Source organism: Salvelinus namaycush, chromosome 6 (assembly GCF_016432855.1).
Source record: "Salvelinus namaycush isolate Seneca chromosome 6, SaNama_1.0, whole genome shotgun sequence".
Lineage (NCBI taxonomy): Eukaryota > Metazoa > Chordata > Actinopteri > Salmoniformes > Salmonidae > Salvelinus > Salvelinus namaycush.
The window spans coordinates 16,371,306-16,387,553 of record NC_052312.1 but is presented as its reverse complement, the minus strand read 5'-3'; the positions used below and the strand labels follow the sequence as shown (position 1 = coordinate 16,387,553).

General features: G+C 43.3%; 1 protein-coding gene across 1 annotated transcript in view; it reads left to right on the top strand.

Annotated features, from left to right (window-relative positions):
- The window catches only part of adgrl3.1 (adhesion G protein-coupled receptor L3.1), a 211,465-nt gene that overhangs the window by 142,243 nt on the left and 52,974 nt on the right, over positions 1 to 16,248 (top strand). Inside the window, exons 10-12 of the mRNA XM_038995240.1 lie at positions 9,791 to 9,913; positions 13,167 to 13,372; positions 15,514 to 15,690. Of these exons, the coding sequence (XP_038851168.1) occupies positions 9,791 to 9,913; positions 13,167 to 13,372; positions 15,514 to 15,690 (506 nt within the window). The remainder of the gene's footprint in view (positions 1 to 9,790; positions 9,914 to 13,166; positions 13,373 to 15,513; positions 15,691 to 16,248) is intronic.

Sequence of the window (16,248 nt, the reverse complement as noted above, 5' to 3'; positions counted from 1 at the left end):
TATCCGGGTATTAAGGGATCCTAGCCGTGTTTGGAAGGAAACTAAGCAATCCCCTCATGGTGAACTACTGGTGTTTTTATATCCTTCATGGAGGTAGTCTGGTTAATCGTGCACAGTGACATGTTTACTAGGCCTTCACTTACGGTTTGCTTTGTTGAGTTTGCCAGCCAATGAGGTTTGTTTGTCCCCCGCGGTCACAGGTGCCCACCCCGTCATGCACATACATAAGTATTTAGACACCACAAAATAACAATGTCAAGTCATTGTATTTGTTACATGCGCCGAATACAGCAGGTGTAGACTTTACATTAAAATGCTTACTTACAAGCCCTTTCTCAACCATGCATAGTTAAATTAGCTAAATAAAAAAAGGAAATAGTAACAATAAATGTACAATAATGATGCTATATGCAAGGAGTACCGGTACCGAGGCAATGTGCAGAGGTACGAGGTAGGTGAGGTAATATGTACATGTAGGTAGGGGTAAAAGTGACTAGGCAATCAGGATAGATAATTAACAAGAGTAGTTGCAGTCTGGGTGTGTCTGGCATCAATATGCATGTGTGTATGAGTGTGTATATATACAGTTGATGTCGGAAGTTTACATACACCTTAGCCAAATACATTTAAACACCGTTTTTTTACAAATCCTGACATTTAATCCTAGTAAAAATTCCCTGTCTCAGGTCAGTTTGGATCACCACTTTATTTTAAGAAGGTGAAATGTCAGAATAATGGTAGAGAGTGATTTATTAAAGCATTTATTTCTTTCATCACATTCCCAGAGGGTCATAAGTTTACATACACTCAGTTAGTATTTGGTAGCATTGCCTTTAAATTGTTTAACTTGGGTCAAACATTTTGTGGAGCCTTCCACAAGCTTCCCACAATAAGTTGGGTGAATTTTGGCCCATTCCTCCTGACAGAGCTGGTGTAACTGAGTCAGGTTTGTAGGTCTCCTTGCTCGCACACGCTTTTTCAGTTCTGCCCACAAATTTTCTTTGGGATTGAGGTCAGGGCTTTGTAATGGCCACTCCAATACCTTGACTTTGTTTTACTTAAGCCATTTTGCCACAACTTTGGAAGTATGCTTGGGGTCATTGTCCATTTGGAAGACCCATTTGCGACGAAGCTTTAACTTCCTGACTGATGTCTTGAGATCTTGCTTCAAAATATCCACATAATTTCCCCTCATGATGCCATCTATTTTGTGAAGTGCACCAGTCCATCCTGCAGCTAACCACCCGCACAACATGATGTTGCCACCTCCATGCTTCACGGTTGGGATGGTGCTCTTCGGCTTGCAAGCCTCCCCTTTTTCCTCCAAACATAATGATGGTCATTATGGCCAAACAGTTCTATTTTTGTTTCATCAGACCAGAGGACATTTCTCCAAAAAGTACAATCTTTGTCCCCATGTGCAGTTGCAAACCGTACTCTGGCTTTTTTTATGGCGGTTCTGGAGCAGTGGCTTCTTCCTTGCTGAGCGGCCTTTCAGGTTATGTCGATATAGGACTCGTTTTACTGTGGATATTATGTCGATGTAGGACTCGTTTTACTGTAGATATAGATACTTTTGTACCTGTTCCCTCCAGCATCTTCACAAGGTCCTTTGCTGTTGTTCTGGGATTGATTTTCACTTTTCGCACCAAAATGCGTTCATCTCTAGGAGACAGAAAGCGTCTCCATCCTGAGCGGTATGACGGCAGGCATTTTTTCTTAGGTCTTGGCTGATTTTCCCATGATGTCAAGCAGAGGCACTGAGTTTGAAGGTAGGCCTTGAAATACATCCACATGTACACCTCCAATTGACTCAAATTATGTCAATTAGCCTATCGGAAGCTTCTAAAGCCATGACATCATTTTCTGGAATTTTCCAAGCTTTTTGAAGGCACAGTCAACTGAGTGTATGTAAAATTCTGACGCACTGGAATTGTGATACAGTGACTTATAAGTGAAATAATCTGTCTGTAAACAATTGTTGAAAAAATGACTTATGTCATGCACAAAGTAGATGTCCTAACCGACTTGCCAAAACTATAGTTTGTTAACAAGACATTTGTGGAGTGGTTGAAAATGAGTTTTAATGACTCCAACCTAAGTGTATGTAAACTTCCGACTTCAACTGTATACACATACACACAGACACACACTACCGTTCAAAAGTTTGGGGTCACTTAGAAATGTCCTTGTTTTCCATGAAAACATACACAAAAGGAGTTGCAAAATTAATTGGAAATATAGTCAAGATGTTGACAAGGTTATAAATAATGATTTCTAATTGAAATAATAATTGTGTCCTTCAAACTTTGCTTTCATCAAAGAATCCTCAATTTGCAGCAATTACAGCCTTGCAGACCTTTTGCATTCTAATTGTCAATTTGTTGAGGTAATCTGAAGAGATTTCACCCCATGCTTCCTGAAGCATCTCCCAAAAGTTGGATTGGCTTGATGGGCACTTCTTACGTACCATACGGTCAAGCTGCTCCCATAACAGCTCAATAGGGTTGAGATCCGGCGACTGTGCTGGCCACTGCATTATAGACAGAATACCAGCTTCTTCCCTAAATAGTTCTTGCATAGTTTAGAGCTGTGCTTTGGGTCATTGTCCTGCTGTAGGAGGAAATTGGCTCCAATTAAGTGCCGTCCACAGGGTATTGCATAGCGGTGCAAAATGGAGTGATGGCCTTCTTTCTTCAAGATCTCTTTTACCCTGTACTAGTCTCCCACTTTACCATCAGCAAAGCACTCCCAGACCATCACATTGCCTTCACCATGCTTGACAGATGGCTTCAAGCACTCCTCCAGCTTCTTTTCATATTTTTTGCGTCTCACAAATGTTTTTTTGTTATCCGAACACCTCGAACTTAGATTCGTCTGTCCATATCATTTTTTTCCAATCTTCCTTTGTCCAGTGTCTGTGTTCTTTTGCCCATCTTAATCATTTATTTTTATTGGCCAGTCTGAGGGATGGCTTTTTTTTTGCTACGCTGCCTAGAAGGCCAGCATCCCTCTTCACTGTTGACGTTAAGACTGTTGTTTTGTGGGTACTACTTAATGAAGCTGCCAGTTGAGGACTTGTGAGGCATCTGTTTCTCAAACTAGACACACTAATGTACTTATCCTCTTTCTCAGTTGTGCACCGGGGCCTTCCACTCCTCTTTCTATTCTGGTTAGAGCCAGGTTGCGCTGTTCTGTGAAGGGAGTAGCATCCTAGAGCATCCCACAGTTGTGAAAAGGGCACGACAATGCCTCCTCCCCTTCAGGAGGCTGGAAAGATTTGGCATGGGACCTCAGATTTGGCATGGGACCTCAGCATTGTACGAGATCTTCAGTTTCTTGGCAATTTCTCGCATGGAATAGCCTTCATTTCTCAGAACAAGAATAGACTGACGAGTTTCAGAAGAAAGTGTCTGTGTGTGTTGTAATGTTTATTTTACCTTTATTTAACTAGGCAAGTCAGTTAAGAACAAATTCTTATGTTCAATGACGGCCTAAGAACAGTGGGTTAACTGCCTTGTTCAGGGGTAGAACAACAGATTTTTACCTTGTCAGCTCGGGGATTCGATCTTGCAACCTTTCGGTTACAAGTCCAACGTTATAACCACTAGGCTACCTGCCGTCCCTGTAGTATGTGTGGGTAGAGTCCAGTGAGTGCGCATAGAGCCAGTGCAACAAAAAAAGGGGGTCAATGCATGTAGTCCAGGTAGCCATTTGGTTAACTGTTTAGCAGTCTTATGGCTTGGGGGTAGTAGCTTTTCAGGGGCCTTTGCCGTGCTGTACCGCTTGCCAGTCTATGACTTGTGTGGCTGGAGTCTTTGACAGTTTATAGGGCCTTCCTCTGACACCGCCTCGTATAGACGTCCTGGGTGGAAGAGCGCTCGGCCCCAGTGATGTACTGGGCCATATGCACTACCCTCTGTAGCACCTTATGGTCAGATGCCAAGAAGTTGCCATACCAAGCGGGGATGCAGCCAGTCAAATGCTCTCAATGGTGTAGCTGTGTAACTTTTTGAGGATCTGAGGTCCCATGCCAAATCTGTCCAGCCTCCTGAAGGGGAGGAGGCATTGTCGTGCCCTTTTCACGACTGTCTTGGTGTATTTGGACCATGCTCGTGTCCACATCACTAAGGATCTGATGAACTTTTAAGCTCTGGATGTGCTCGGCCCTCCCTTTCCTGTAGTCCACAATCAGCTCATTTGTCTTGCTGACATTAAGGGAGAGGTTGTTGTCCTGGCACTACGCTGCCAAGTTTCTGATGACCTCCCTCTCATCATTGTTGGTGATCAGGTCTACCACCATTGTGTCGTCAGCAAACTTAATGATGATGTTGGAGTCATGCACAGTCAAGGGAGAACAGGGAGAAAAGGAGGGGACTAAGCATGCAACCCTGAGGGGCTCCCATGTTGAGGGTCACCTTGGCAGATATGTTGCCTACCCATGTCGCCATGTCTGGAAGACCATTATCTAGTTGCAGAGGGAGGTGTTCAGTCGCAGAGTCCTTAGCTTAGTGATGAGCTTTGAGGGCACTATGGTATTGAACGCCCAGCTGTAGTCAATGAACAGCATTCTCACATACAGTAGACGTTTATTTTGTCCAGGTAGGAAAAGGCAGTCTGGAGTGCAATAGAGATTGCATCATCTGCGGATCTTTTCGGGTAGTATGCAAATTGGAGTGTGTTCACAGTGTCTGAGATGATGGTGTTGATGTGAGCCATGACCAGCCTTTCAAAGCATTGTTTGGCTACAGATGTGAGTTCTACAGGGCGATAGTCATTTAGACAGGTTACCTTGGCGTTCTTGGGCACAGGGACTATGATGGTCTGCTTGAAACATGTAGGTATTACAGACTGTGTCAGGGAGAGGTTGAAAATGTAATTGAAGACACTTGCCAGTTGGTCAGCACATGCTCCGAGTACGCGTCCTGGTAATCCGTCTGGCCCTGCGGCCTTGTTAATGTTAACCTGTTTAAAGGACTTACTTACATTTGGCTACAAAGAGCGGGACCATATAGTCGTCCAGAACAGCTGGTGCTCTCGTGTCCACTGCTCCGATTGCTCTCTCCTAGGCAATGGCTAAATAATGTATGTACCTGTAGTCTTTGTTTGTGCGTGAAACATTTACATTTTTATGTGCAGTACTCACAAGCAATACAAAAGCTTACCCAGGATATATTATTCCTGTTTTCATGCTCTTGTTGGCAGAAATACATGGCCAGTTTATTAGGTACACCCTTCGTGTGCCGAGTAAGACCCTCCTTTGCCTCCAGAACTGCCAGAATTATTCTGGGCATGGACACATTGCTCAATTGGTTTCAAGGGCCCTAACGTGTGCCAGGAAAACATTCCCCACACCATTACACCACTGCCACCAGCTTGTACCGTTGACAACCGGCAGGATGGAACCATGGACTCATGCTGCTTATGCCAAATCCTGACTCTGCCATCTGCATGATGCAACAGGAACTGGGATTCGTCGGACCAGGCAATGTTTTTTTTTGCACCTCAATTGTCCAGTGTGGTGATCATGTGCCCACTGGAGACGCTTTTTCTTGTTTTTAGCTGATAGGAGTGGAACCCGGTGTGGTCGTCTGCTGCAATAGCCCATCCAGACAAGGACCGACAAGTTGTGCATTCTGAGATGTCGTTCTGCACACCTCTGTTGTACTGCACCATTATTTTTCTGTTTGTGGTCTGCCTGTTAGCTTTCACGATTCTTGCCATTCTCCTTCGACCTTTTCTCAACGAGCCCACAAGACTGCCGCTGACTGAATGTTCTTTGTTTGTTGCACCATTCCCAGTAAACCCTAGACACTGTCGTGCGTGGAAATCCCAGGATGCCGGACGTTTCTGAGATACTGGAACCTGCGCTCCTAGCACAGATGATACCACACTTAAAGTAGCTTAGGTCACTCATGTTGCCCAATGCTAACGTTCAATCGAACAGTAACTAAAGGTCTTGATGCCTGTCTGCATGCTTTATATAGCAAGCCATGGCCACGTGACTCACTGTCTGTAGGAGTGAACCGTTTTCTTGAAAGGGGTGGTGTGCCTAATAAACTGACTGAGTGTATGTACTCCTCGCTAAACACGATCCTAATCACGTTAGTTAGTCTGTGTGTGCGTGTACTTACAGATGTATTATCTTCATTTGATCACCCTGTTGCAGGATAACTTTCTTTATTGAGTGAGGAGGAGTTCAGGTGTAACAGAGGGAGCCTTGTTGTACACTTTCTCGCTTTGTGCGGTTAAAGAATGGTTGAAGCTGACAAACAATTTTGCCCTCTAAGATTGGCCCTCGCTTTAAGGAAGTGATCATTTTTGGGTGTGAGCTGAGAGGAAAGCGATGGGTAGATGAGATCGAGATGAATGGTGAACACAGCCACGTTTTGGAGTGCTGGCACAACAGCTGTTGTGTCTGAGGGGAGATCATCATTTGTGGTTCAGAGACTGCCGCATCGGAAAATGAGGCGTTGAAAGAAGATCATTTCAAGGTACAGATTTGATCACTCTGTTGCAGGAAAACGTTCCTGCAATGCATGAAATATACAAGTTGTAGTGTATCTGAGGATAAAAGAGGTAATTTTCACTTTGAAATTTCAGACTTGATTTTGCATTGTGAAAAATGTATCAACCCCTACAAAAATATAAATTCATTATAATCCACATAATAATTCACATTTTCTGTGCTGCAGGATTATTTTCCTGCTGTTGCAAACTGGCTCAAATTAAGATCCTAAATCTGCATGCCAGCATATGCTTGTGCGTGTGTGTATACAGTACATTCAGAAAGTATTCAGACCCCTTGACTTTTTCCACATTTTGTTACATTACAGCCTTATTCTAAAATTGATTAAATAATTTTTTCCCTCATCATTCTACACACAATACCCCATAATGACAAAGCAAAAAAAAAAAAATGTTAAAAAACTAAAAGACTGAAATATGACATTTACATAGGTATTCAGACCTTTTACGTAGTACTTTGTTGAAGCACCTTTAGCAGCGATTACAGCCTCACGTCTTCTTGGGTATGACACTACAAGCTTGGCACACCTGTATTTGGGCAGTATCTCCCGTTCTTCTCTACAGATCCTCTCAAGCTCTGTCAGGATGGATGGGGAGCATCGCTGCACAGGTATTTTCAGGTCTCTCCAGAGATATTTGAACGGGTTCAAGTCCGGTCTCTTGCTGGGCCACTCAAGGATATTGAGACTTATCCCGAAGCCACTCCTGCGTTGTCTTGGCTATGTGCTTAGGGTCGTTGTCCTGTTGGAAGATGAACCTTCACCTGTCTGAGGTCCTAGCCTGCTCCCGAGAGCTTTTCATCAAGAATCTCTATGTACTTTGCTACGTTCATCTTTCCCTCGATCCTGACTAGTCTTCCAGTCCCTGCTGCTGATAAGAGTTCAATCTTGGTTTCATTAGACCAGAGAATCTTGTTTCTCATGGTCTGAGAGTCCTTTAAGTGCCTTTTGGCAACTCCAAGCGGGCTGTCATGTGCCATTTACTGAGGTGTGGCTTCCGTCTGGCCACTCCACCATAAAGGCCTGATTTGTGGAGTGCTGAAGTGATGGTTGTCCTTCTGGAAGGTTCTCCCATCTCCACAGAGGAACTCTGGAGCTCTGTTCGAGTGACCATCTGGTTCTTGGTCACCTCCCTGACCAAAGCCCTCTTCCCACGATGGCTCAGTTTAGCCATGTGGCCAGCTCTAGGAAGTGTCTTGGTGGTTCCGAACTCCTTCCATATAAGAATGATGGAGGCCACTGTGTTCTTGGCTACCTCCAATGCTGCAGAAATTTTTTGGAACCCTTCCCCAGATCTGTTTCTCAACAGGTGTGTGCCTTTCCAAATCATGCCCAATAAATTGAATTTACCACAGGTGGACTCCAATCACGTTGTAGAAACATCACAGGGATGATCAATGGAAACAGAATGCACCGGAGCTCAATTTCGAGTCTCATAGCAAAGTGTCTGAATACTTATGTAAATATGGTATTTATTTTATTTTTGAAATTTGCAAAAATGTAAAAAAATATATCTGTTTTTGTCATTATGGGGTATTGTGTGTGTGTATATTGATGAGAAAAATGCGGAAAAAGTCAAGGGGTCTAAATAGTTTCCGAATGTACTGTATTTGTTAATCTTCTCTCCACCTTTTGTTTGTTTGCATGCCTGTCTGTGTACCACTCCCTCTCATCGCTGATCTTATGAACAGATTTCTGCCGTCTTATTTCAATCGGCATACACATCAACACCTATTGTGGGTGTGTGTGATGCCTAAAGCCAGTCTTAAGCCTTTTTTTCATCCAGTGGGATGAAAAACAATGCAACTGACTCAGTTAGCTCTGATCTGGGATTGTTCGGTATATCGTCCATTGTCACTTTCCAGTTGAATAGGAATACATCTCGCCATCTCCAAAAGAATCCCTTGCACCATTGTGTAGCAGTTGCGAGGGTGCCACGGAATGTTAATACAAAGGTTATCTTTCTTAAAGTGAGAGCATGGCATGGCATGAAAACAACTTATTTTTTCAAGGGTAGCCACAATAAGAACATTTTGCCTTCCCTCTGTGGGTGTTTTGTGCGAGCATTCGAGAGGTGGCCTTGAAGCCAGAAGTTGAAAGAAGTTTGAAATATTTGATGCCATCTCTCCCAATTAACAGCGTACTGTCCAGGCCTGTGTTCAAATAGTATTGTTTTTCCTTAAAATACTTATAACGTTTTATTGGGCCTGTCTGGAGTGACAGGTGGGAAGGGTTTGCACTTTGGGGACTATTCCATTAGTTCCCTTGCACTAGACAAGCTCAAATGAAGAATTTAAAAGACGACGTACTCTTTTAAGACGGGTCTTGTTCTGTATTCTCAAACTAAATGCAAGCACATGAAAAGTACACGATCTCTTAGAAACTGATTATTTCTGCCAATCTCCTATTGACTCCTCATTTTCCTCTGCTGTACGATGCAGCAGTCTTTAAGCCACAAATGATGATCTCCCCTCAGACACAACAGCTGTTGTGCCAGTTCTCCAAAACCTGGCTGTCTTCACCATTTGTCTCTATCTCATCTACCCATCGCTTTCCTCTCAGCTCACCCCCAACTTTGATAGCTTCCTGGAAGTGAGGGCCAATTTTCTCAGTTGGCAAAAGTGGACTTAGTGGACTTCAGCACGAAGCAAGGAAGTGCGCAACCAGGCTCCCTCAGTTACTCGGAACTCGATGAAGAAAGTGTTGCGAGACGTGTATAGCCCAGTGTTGATCGGAAGGCTTCAGTGGGACGCTACTCTTCAAAGCCTACCAAATTCAGAGGATGATGCACTTCAGTCAACATACCCTGAAACCACTGATGAATGGAATCAATTATATCAGAGTGAAAGGCTTCTGAGAACAAATCTGACAAGGTATCCCCTTGAAAATCCATTTGAAGTTTGTGAAATGCATAAAGTAATGCATAATAGCTGATGTTGGGGAAGGGAGCATCTTTTGATCAAGTGTTTCTTAAACTTTGTTGTTACCCCTTTGTCTGCTTTGTCTTTGATCTGAAACAAACTCCAGTGCTGTGATGCATACAGTCACAGCAGAACTGAGTTTCATATTACAATGTAAAGCTATTGTTCAATGCTAACACGTTTCGGTAGGTTGACAGCGAGCGCTGGTGGGTGCATGGGTTTTCATTCATATACTGCAAATGTTATCCCAGATGGAATTCTCTTGCATCCCTGTCGACACTTTCACCCCTCATAATAATGTTCTTTAAATGGTCCTTTTTCTTCTCATTTGCTTCTGTCCAGAGCTGGAGGTGGCCCGGATGAGTACGGAAGGGAATCTGCACGACCTGAAATTCCCACAAAGTGGCGGCCATGGTAACTCCATCTCCCTGTCATCAAGCACCTTGAAACAACATGGGAGAAACGGTAAATGGCTTTGCCTTTTAATTTAAAAATATATATATATACTGTATATATCAGGGCTCTCCAACTCCAGTCCTGAACAGCTATTAGTTGTGCAGGCTTTTGTTCCATTCCATCAGTTAGTGCCTGCATACCCAGTAGATCTTCTGGACTGAACATCCCTGTCTGAGATAAGTCTGCCATTCATAATTCCATGCATAGTTTGCTTCTTTTTCTGATGCCATAAGAGTGTAGGAAATGTTTTTTCTTTGTAACCAGTAAAGGACAGAAAGGCTCTAATATCTTAAAAGGGCAAACCGTGTCTCAAACAACAACAAAGCTGGCACCCTGTTTTTGCTCACCGTTAGCTAATATTTGGAAAAAGTAGGTCAATTCAATAGGAACAAAAGTGTAAGCTGCTTTGGAAGGGGCTTGGGAGTTTAAAACATGCCCATTTGTAGGGCCTGGTGTGAATGAGAAATATAACTTCCCTGCAGCTAATTATACTTGCATACCACCTGCTTCTAACAGGCTGTTAACCTCTCTGGGATATGGCCAAAATCCAGTGAAAATGCAGAGCGCCAAATTCAAATAAATTACTATAAAAATGCAACTTTCATGAAATCACACATGCAAGACACCAAATTAAAGCTACACTTGTTGTGAATCCAGCCAATGTGTCAGATTTCAAAAAGGTTTTTCCGCGAAAGCAAACGTTGATATTATCTGAGGATAGCACCCCAGTAAACATACACAGACAATCCTATTTCAACCCTCCAGGCACGACATAAAACGCAGAAATAAAGATATAATTCATGCCTTACCTTTGACGAGCTTCTTCTGTTGGCACTCCAATATGTTCCATAAACATCACAAATGGTCCTTTTGTTCGATTAATTCCGTCGATTTATATCCAAAATGTTCATTTATTTGGCGCGTTTGATCCAGAAAAACATCGGTTCCAACTCGCGCAACATGACTACAAAAGTTACCTGTAAGCTTTGTCCAAACATTTCAAACTACTTTTGTAATACAACTTTAGGTATTTTTTAACGTAAATAATCAATAAAATTGAAGACGGGATGATCTGTGTTCAATACCGGAGGAATACAAAGTGTAGCTAGCTTTCATGTCACGCGACTCTAACAAAGAGTACACTTCCCTCGAGCCTCATTCTGAACAGTGCTGCTACTTCATTTCTCAAAGGAAAAACCTCAACCAATTTCTGAACACTGTTGACATCCAGTAGAAGCAATAGGAACTGCAAGAAGGTCCCTTAGAAATCTGGATTCCCAATGAAAACTCATTGAAAAGTGTGACCTCAAAGAAAAAAAAAAGAATCTGAATGGTTTGTCCTCGGGGTTTCGCCTGCCAAATATATTCTGTTATACTCACAGACATGATTCAAACAGTTTTAGAAACTTCGGAGCGTTTTCTATCCAAATCTACTAATAATATGCATATCTTAGCTTCTGGGCCTGTGTAGTAGGCAGTTTACTTTGGACATGCTTTTCATCCGGACGTGAAAATACTGCCACCTATCCCAGATAAGTTTTAAGAGCGTGGGTTGCTTACCAGTAACATGTTTTTTGTGTGTGCAGAGTTAGGGTGCCTTCAAACCAAAATGCAGGTTCGACGCGAAGCTACGTTTTCAATTGGTTGACAGATACGTTGTTGCTACTGTAAGTGTAACCACTTGTACTTACAGACCCGTTCCCCGGTAATGGAATAGTTTCCCTGGAAATAACATCAATATAATTCCAAGTGTGCCAAAATGTTAGAAGCAGGTGGAGGACTTACACTTGGTTTCAGGCAGAGGTGACCAACCCTCTTCCAGGAAAGAGATACTGGATCTACCAGGGTTTTGTTCCAACCTTGTTATAACACAGTCGATTCTGCATAGTATCAAGGTCATGGAAAGCAGCTAATTAGTAGAATGAGGTGTGCTAGATAAGAGCTGGAGAGAAAGCCTAGCAGAAGGGAAGTTCTCCAGGAGGAGGTTTGGCCACCGCTGATACAACCTCTGATAAAGTAAAGCGCCTTTTTTACTCGACTTCAAATGGACAAAAGAGGGTCCCTGGTTGCGGAATTAGTTGTGTTCAAGAGCTGCTTCAAACTTTAATGAGGCTATTATACACAATGCGGGGCTACCTACGGGAGCTCCACGGCCCGTTTTTGGACTTGATTACTTGTTCATGCAAATGAGTTAGGCTGTTAGCGCGTGCTCACCGCTCTTGGCTCTCGATGAATGTCCAGCAGTGCCTGATGTTTCATTATATCTTCATTTGCTTTTATTTCCCGTTCATTGAGAGGTAACACACAAATTGTTTTATTTTCATCTGGAGTGAGTGATCCAAGTCGCTGTGGGAGGGGTGTGCTTTCATATCCACCTTCTAAAGAAAGACGCCAGGAGGGGGATAAGGTAGTGCGATGGGAGTGGGGAAAGAAACTAGGAAGAGTATCTGTTGCCTTTGTCAGTGCAATAAAGCAATAATGACATTTCATTGAAGTTTAATTAAATTGAGCTATCATACCTACAGAGGTCTTTTTTTCAGCCTCGACACCTTTGTTGCTCTTGATAACATGCTCTGAGCATGTTAATGCTCAAATCTAAAAAGAATGAATGCAGTTTTTACCGTACCCCAAAATGCATCCTTATTTTTAAGTCTTATGAATTTTAATAAGTTATTGTGTGCTCCAAGACTTTGTGGAACTGTAACGTTTGACATCTGTAGATTGAACGGTGGTGGTCCAACGCCGTTATGCCCTGGAGCAGGCACTTAACCCCAAAATAGTTCCAAAGGCCGGCTGCACTCCGGCTGACTCTGTGCTCTTCAATGTGTGTGTGGGTTTCTCGTAGGCACATAAAACCTTGGCACATCTAGCCTAGGTTTACAAACTTTTTTAATTTATGGACAGAAACATATGTTGACCAGATAGTAATTTTTCACGTTTGGTTCTCTGGCGCTAATGTCTCTGCTACTTTAACATTGATTTGCGCTTTTAAGTCACATGTACAATAACATTATACTGTATGGTAAAACATTTTAACCACACACTTTCAGTTTGTCAGTGGTGGCTCTGTCTCAAGTCTCAATTGCCTTAAATTCTACTTTCCTTCATCGCTCTGATCTGAAAGAACTGACCTGGTGAAAGCCAGCCTAATGATGAGCTTACGCCATATTCTTTTCACCTGTCACTACAGACAAAGGGGAGGAGATGAGCAGAGGATGGATTTTCAAGAAATTGAGACTGAGCCATGTGTTATTTTTCCTAGGAGAGATCCGGATGGCCTTCGTCCTGTACAAACACATCGGTGCCTACCTGTCTACAGAGAATGCCAGCATGAAGCTCGGCAGGGAAGCCATGGCCACCAACTACTCTGTCATTGTCAACTCTCCCGTCATCACCGCAGCCATCAACAAAGAGAACAACAAAGTCTACCTGTCTGAACCGGTCATATTTACCCTGAAACACCTGCAGGTAGAACGTGTACACACACACACACACTTTGGGATTATCATGAAATTCACTGAGTTTCTTAAATGGCCAATTTGCAATTGGTACATCCATTTTGGACTTTTAAATGAATGGAGTCACCCCATATTCCCCCATTTTTTAAGTTTTACCTCAATCTTTCATAACATATTGACGATGCAAACCTTTGTTTTCATTCGTTTTCTCCCTATTAGTTTTAGAACAAACAGTCTAACCTGGAAGGCTGAGCTAATATGAGGGTTCTATTGTTCATCCCTGAAGGCTGGTTAGTCATAGGCGGAGCATTAACTTCCTCCCCGACTGCATTATCTTCCCCCCGCACGACTCCATCGAAACAGCCCCGGTTTGTCTCCCAACGGCGCCCAAAGCTGTTATTAGGCAGGGAGAGAGAGAGAGGGTGGGGGGGATGTAACACTTGGGGCCAATGCAGTTATTACTGGGGACCAACTGGAGTCCGCTTTCCTACGTTTTTCTTTCCCCACTGGTCTAAGCTCAATAAAACAGTGCTCTTATATACAGTAAGTTTGTGCTTCCCTCCACTGCACTTCTGTCAGTGAGGACATGTCTTATTTTCTGAACGGCTGTTTGCTCTGTCTTCTAAAAAGTTGATTATTTTAAAGAGTATTCTAAGATTCGTCTAGAGAGTATTCAAAAAGATGAACTGTATCTATATGGATGGTTATATAACTGCAGGTACACTAGAGTATGAATGGATAGGAGGACGTACTTCTCATAGCCTGGTTCCAGATCTGTTTCTGCTCTCTTGCCAACTACTATGGTCATTGTCATGCCAATCGTGACAAAAACTGACTTATCCTAGGATAAGGATAGCCTGGGTTCAGATCTATTTGTGTCATCTTGGCAACTACTATCTTCATTGTCATCAGTGATGTAGTGGTAAAGAGAATAGGTGGTTAAACTTGGTCGCAGCGAATAAAGTAACGCTCCTTATACTTTCAATGCGTTCTTCCGCAAAAGGTGGGTAAACTGCGTTTACTTGTGTTTACCCTCCACTACACCACTGACTGTCATACCAAACACCACCATAGTACTTGGCTATACACCATAAACAGATCTAGGATCAGGCTGTACTGCTCTTCACTCTAGTCTTTTGTTCCATCGCTCTACAATGAAAAGCCTTTAGATCAGATGGTGTTGGACCACTGGTCCCAGGGGACTGTGGTCGTCCTCTAGTTGTTGTTTCGCTTCCTTGCCTCAGCACTTAATGGTCTAATTAAAGTTGTGAATGGGACAGAAGGTCACCTGGTCTGGTTATACCACGACTGTGCTGCACTGTATCCAACTAGCCATTGGTTGGCTGTGTGGAGGATAACTCAATAAGGTGGGACGTTTATTTCTGAGAGGATCTGCTGATTTATTGATGTGTCACAAATGGAATCCTATTCCCTATACAGTGCACTACTTTTGACCAGAGCCGTATATGGTGCCGTTTGGGACACAGCCCCATGTTCCACAGTTACAGTTTTGAGTGCATTGTCAGTAGCAGCCAGATTGACTTCTGCTGTGGACAATTCCCTTAAATGCACCCAGGATTTAAGGTGCAGTTGAAGTGGCCCGGCAATATCTAGCTGCAAGAGATGGCGCTTTCCCACATCAAGGAAACTTTACCCGTTGAAAACTATTTGAGGCATTCCTATGCATCGGCACGTCTCTCCTCTCGCGCTTTATCTGCATTAAGCTCTTAAGTGACTGTTTTGAAACGGGCCAGCGAGATGGCAGGCGACGCTAGCCGTTAAGGCCGCCACCTTGCAGAGAGCAACGGGGCAGTCTATTGTCGCACAGTGAAGGTTAAAGTGAAAGGTTGAAAAACACAATGAAAGGCTGCTCGCCGCCGCCATTAAACTAAACCTGCACTGCCACCGGAAAAGGGAATTAAGGGTCTTTTTCTGAAATATTTAGTCCGGATCTGGAGTTATGGCATTGTGGCGTGTCGAGGTTATGGGAGCTTACCTGGAATTAGCCCCATGCGTTTCCATTTAACCCAGCCAGAGCCGTTTAGAAAAGAAACATGACTCAACCTGCAATCAATGTGTGTGTTTTTCCTCCCATTAGCTCCATTGTGCAGGGGCCCATAGGCTAATTGTTATGTGGTTTGTCCCCCACAGCAATCCAAGGAAAGCTTTAACCCCAACTGTTCTTTCTGGAGTTATTCCAAGAGGACCATGACGGGGTACTGGTCGACGCAGGATTGCCGGTTGCTAGGCACCAACAGGACTCACACCACGTGCTCTTGTACCCACCTGACTAACTTTGCAGTCCTCATGGCTCACGTGGAGGTCAAGGTAAGGCCTGTTCCACCGGCTCCTCATTCCGTTTGCTCTCAGCTCAGATCCCGTAGAAGCAATACAAATTCCACAAGTAGTAGACGATGGAGAGCTCTGTTTTGCAACCTTCATAGCACATTCTACAAAATGGCAGAGTTAAGATCAAAATCTTAATCGTCCTTAGTGTTGGGTGTATTAATTGTCCCCTTGCCTTGTGCTAGGCCTTGTGTGAATAGTTGGAGAGAGTGGCAGTTGTAAAAGGAAAATGCATTTGGACCTTCAAGAGTTCTAGCTAAGAGGCTGCCGTTCAGTCGTCTGGATACATACTATGCTTGAACGTATTTAGAATACCTGAACGCATGATTCAATGTTTCGAACATTCCGATATTCGCATGTTGATGAATTGAAGGAGAATCAGCATCTGTTTACGTTGTGTTGGAGCTGGGTACTGGGAAAGCATAAAATAACACATTTACATTTTCTGTGTATAATAGACCAATAACGATAAAGATTGTATTTATGCGCCTCCTAAACTATTTGGGGTTGCTGGTGTTTGTTGTTGTGCGTTTAAGTGTC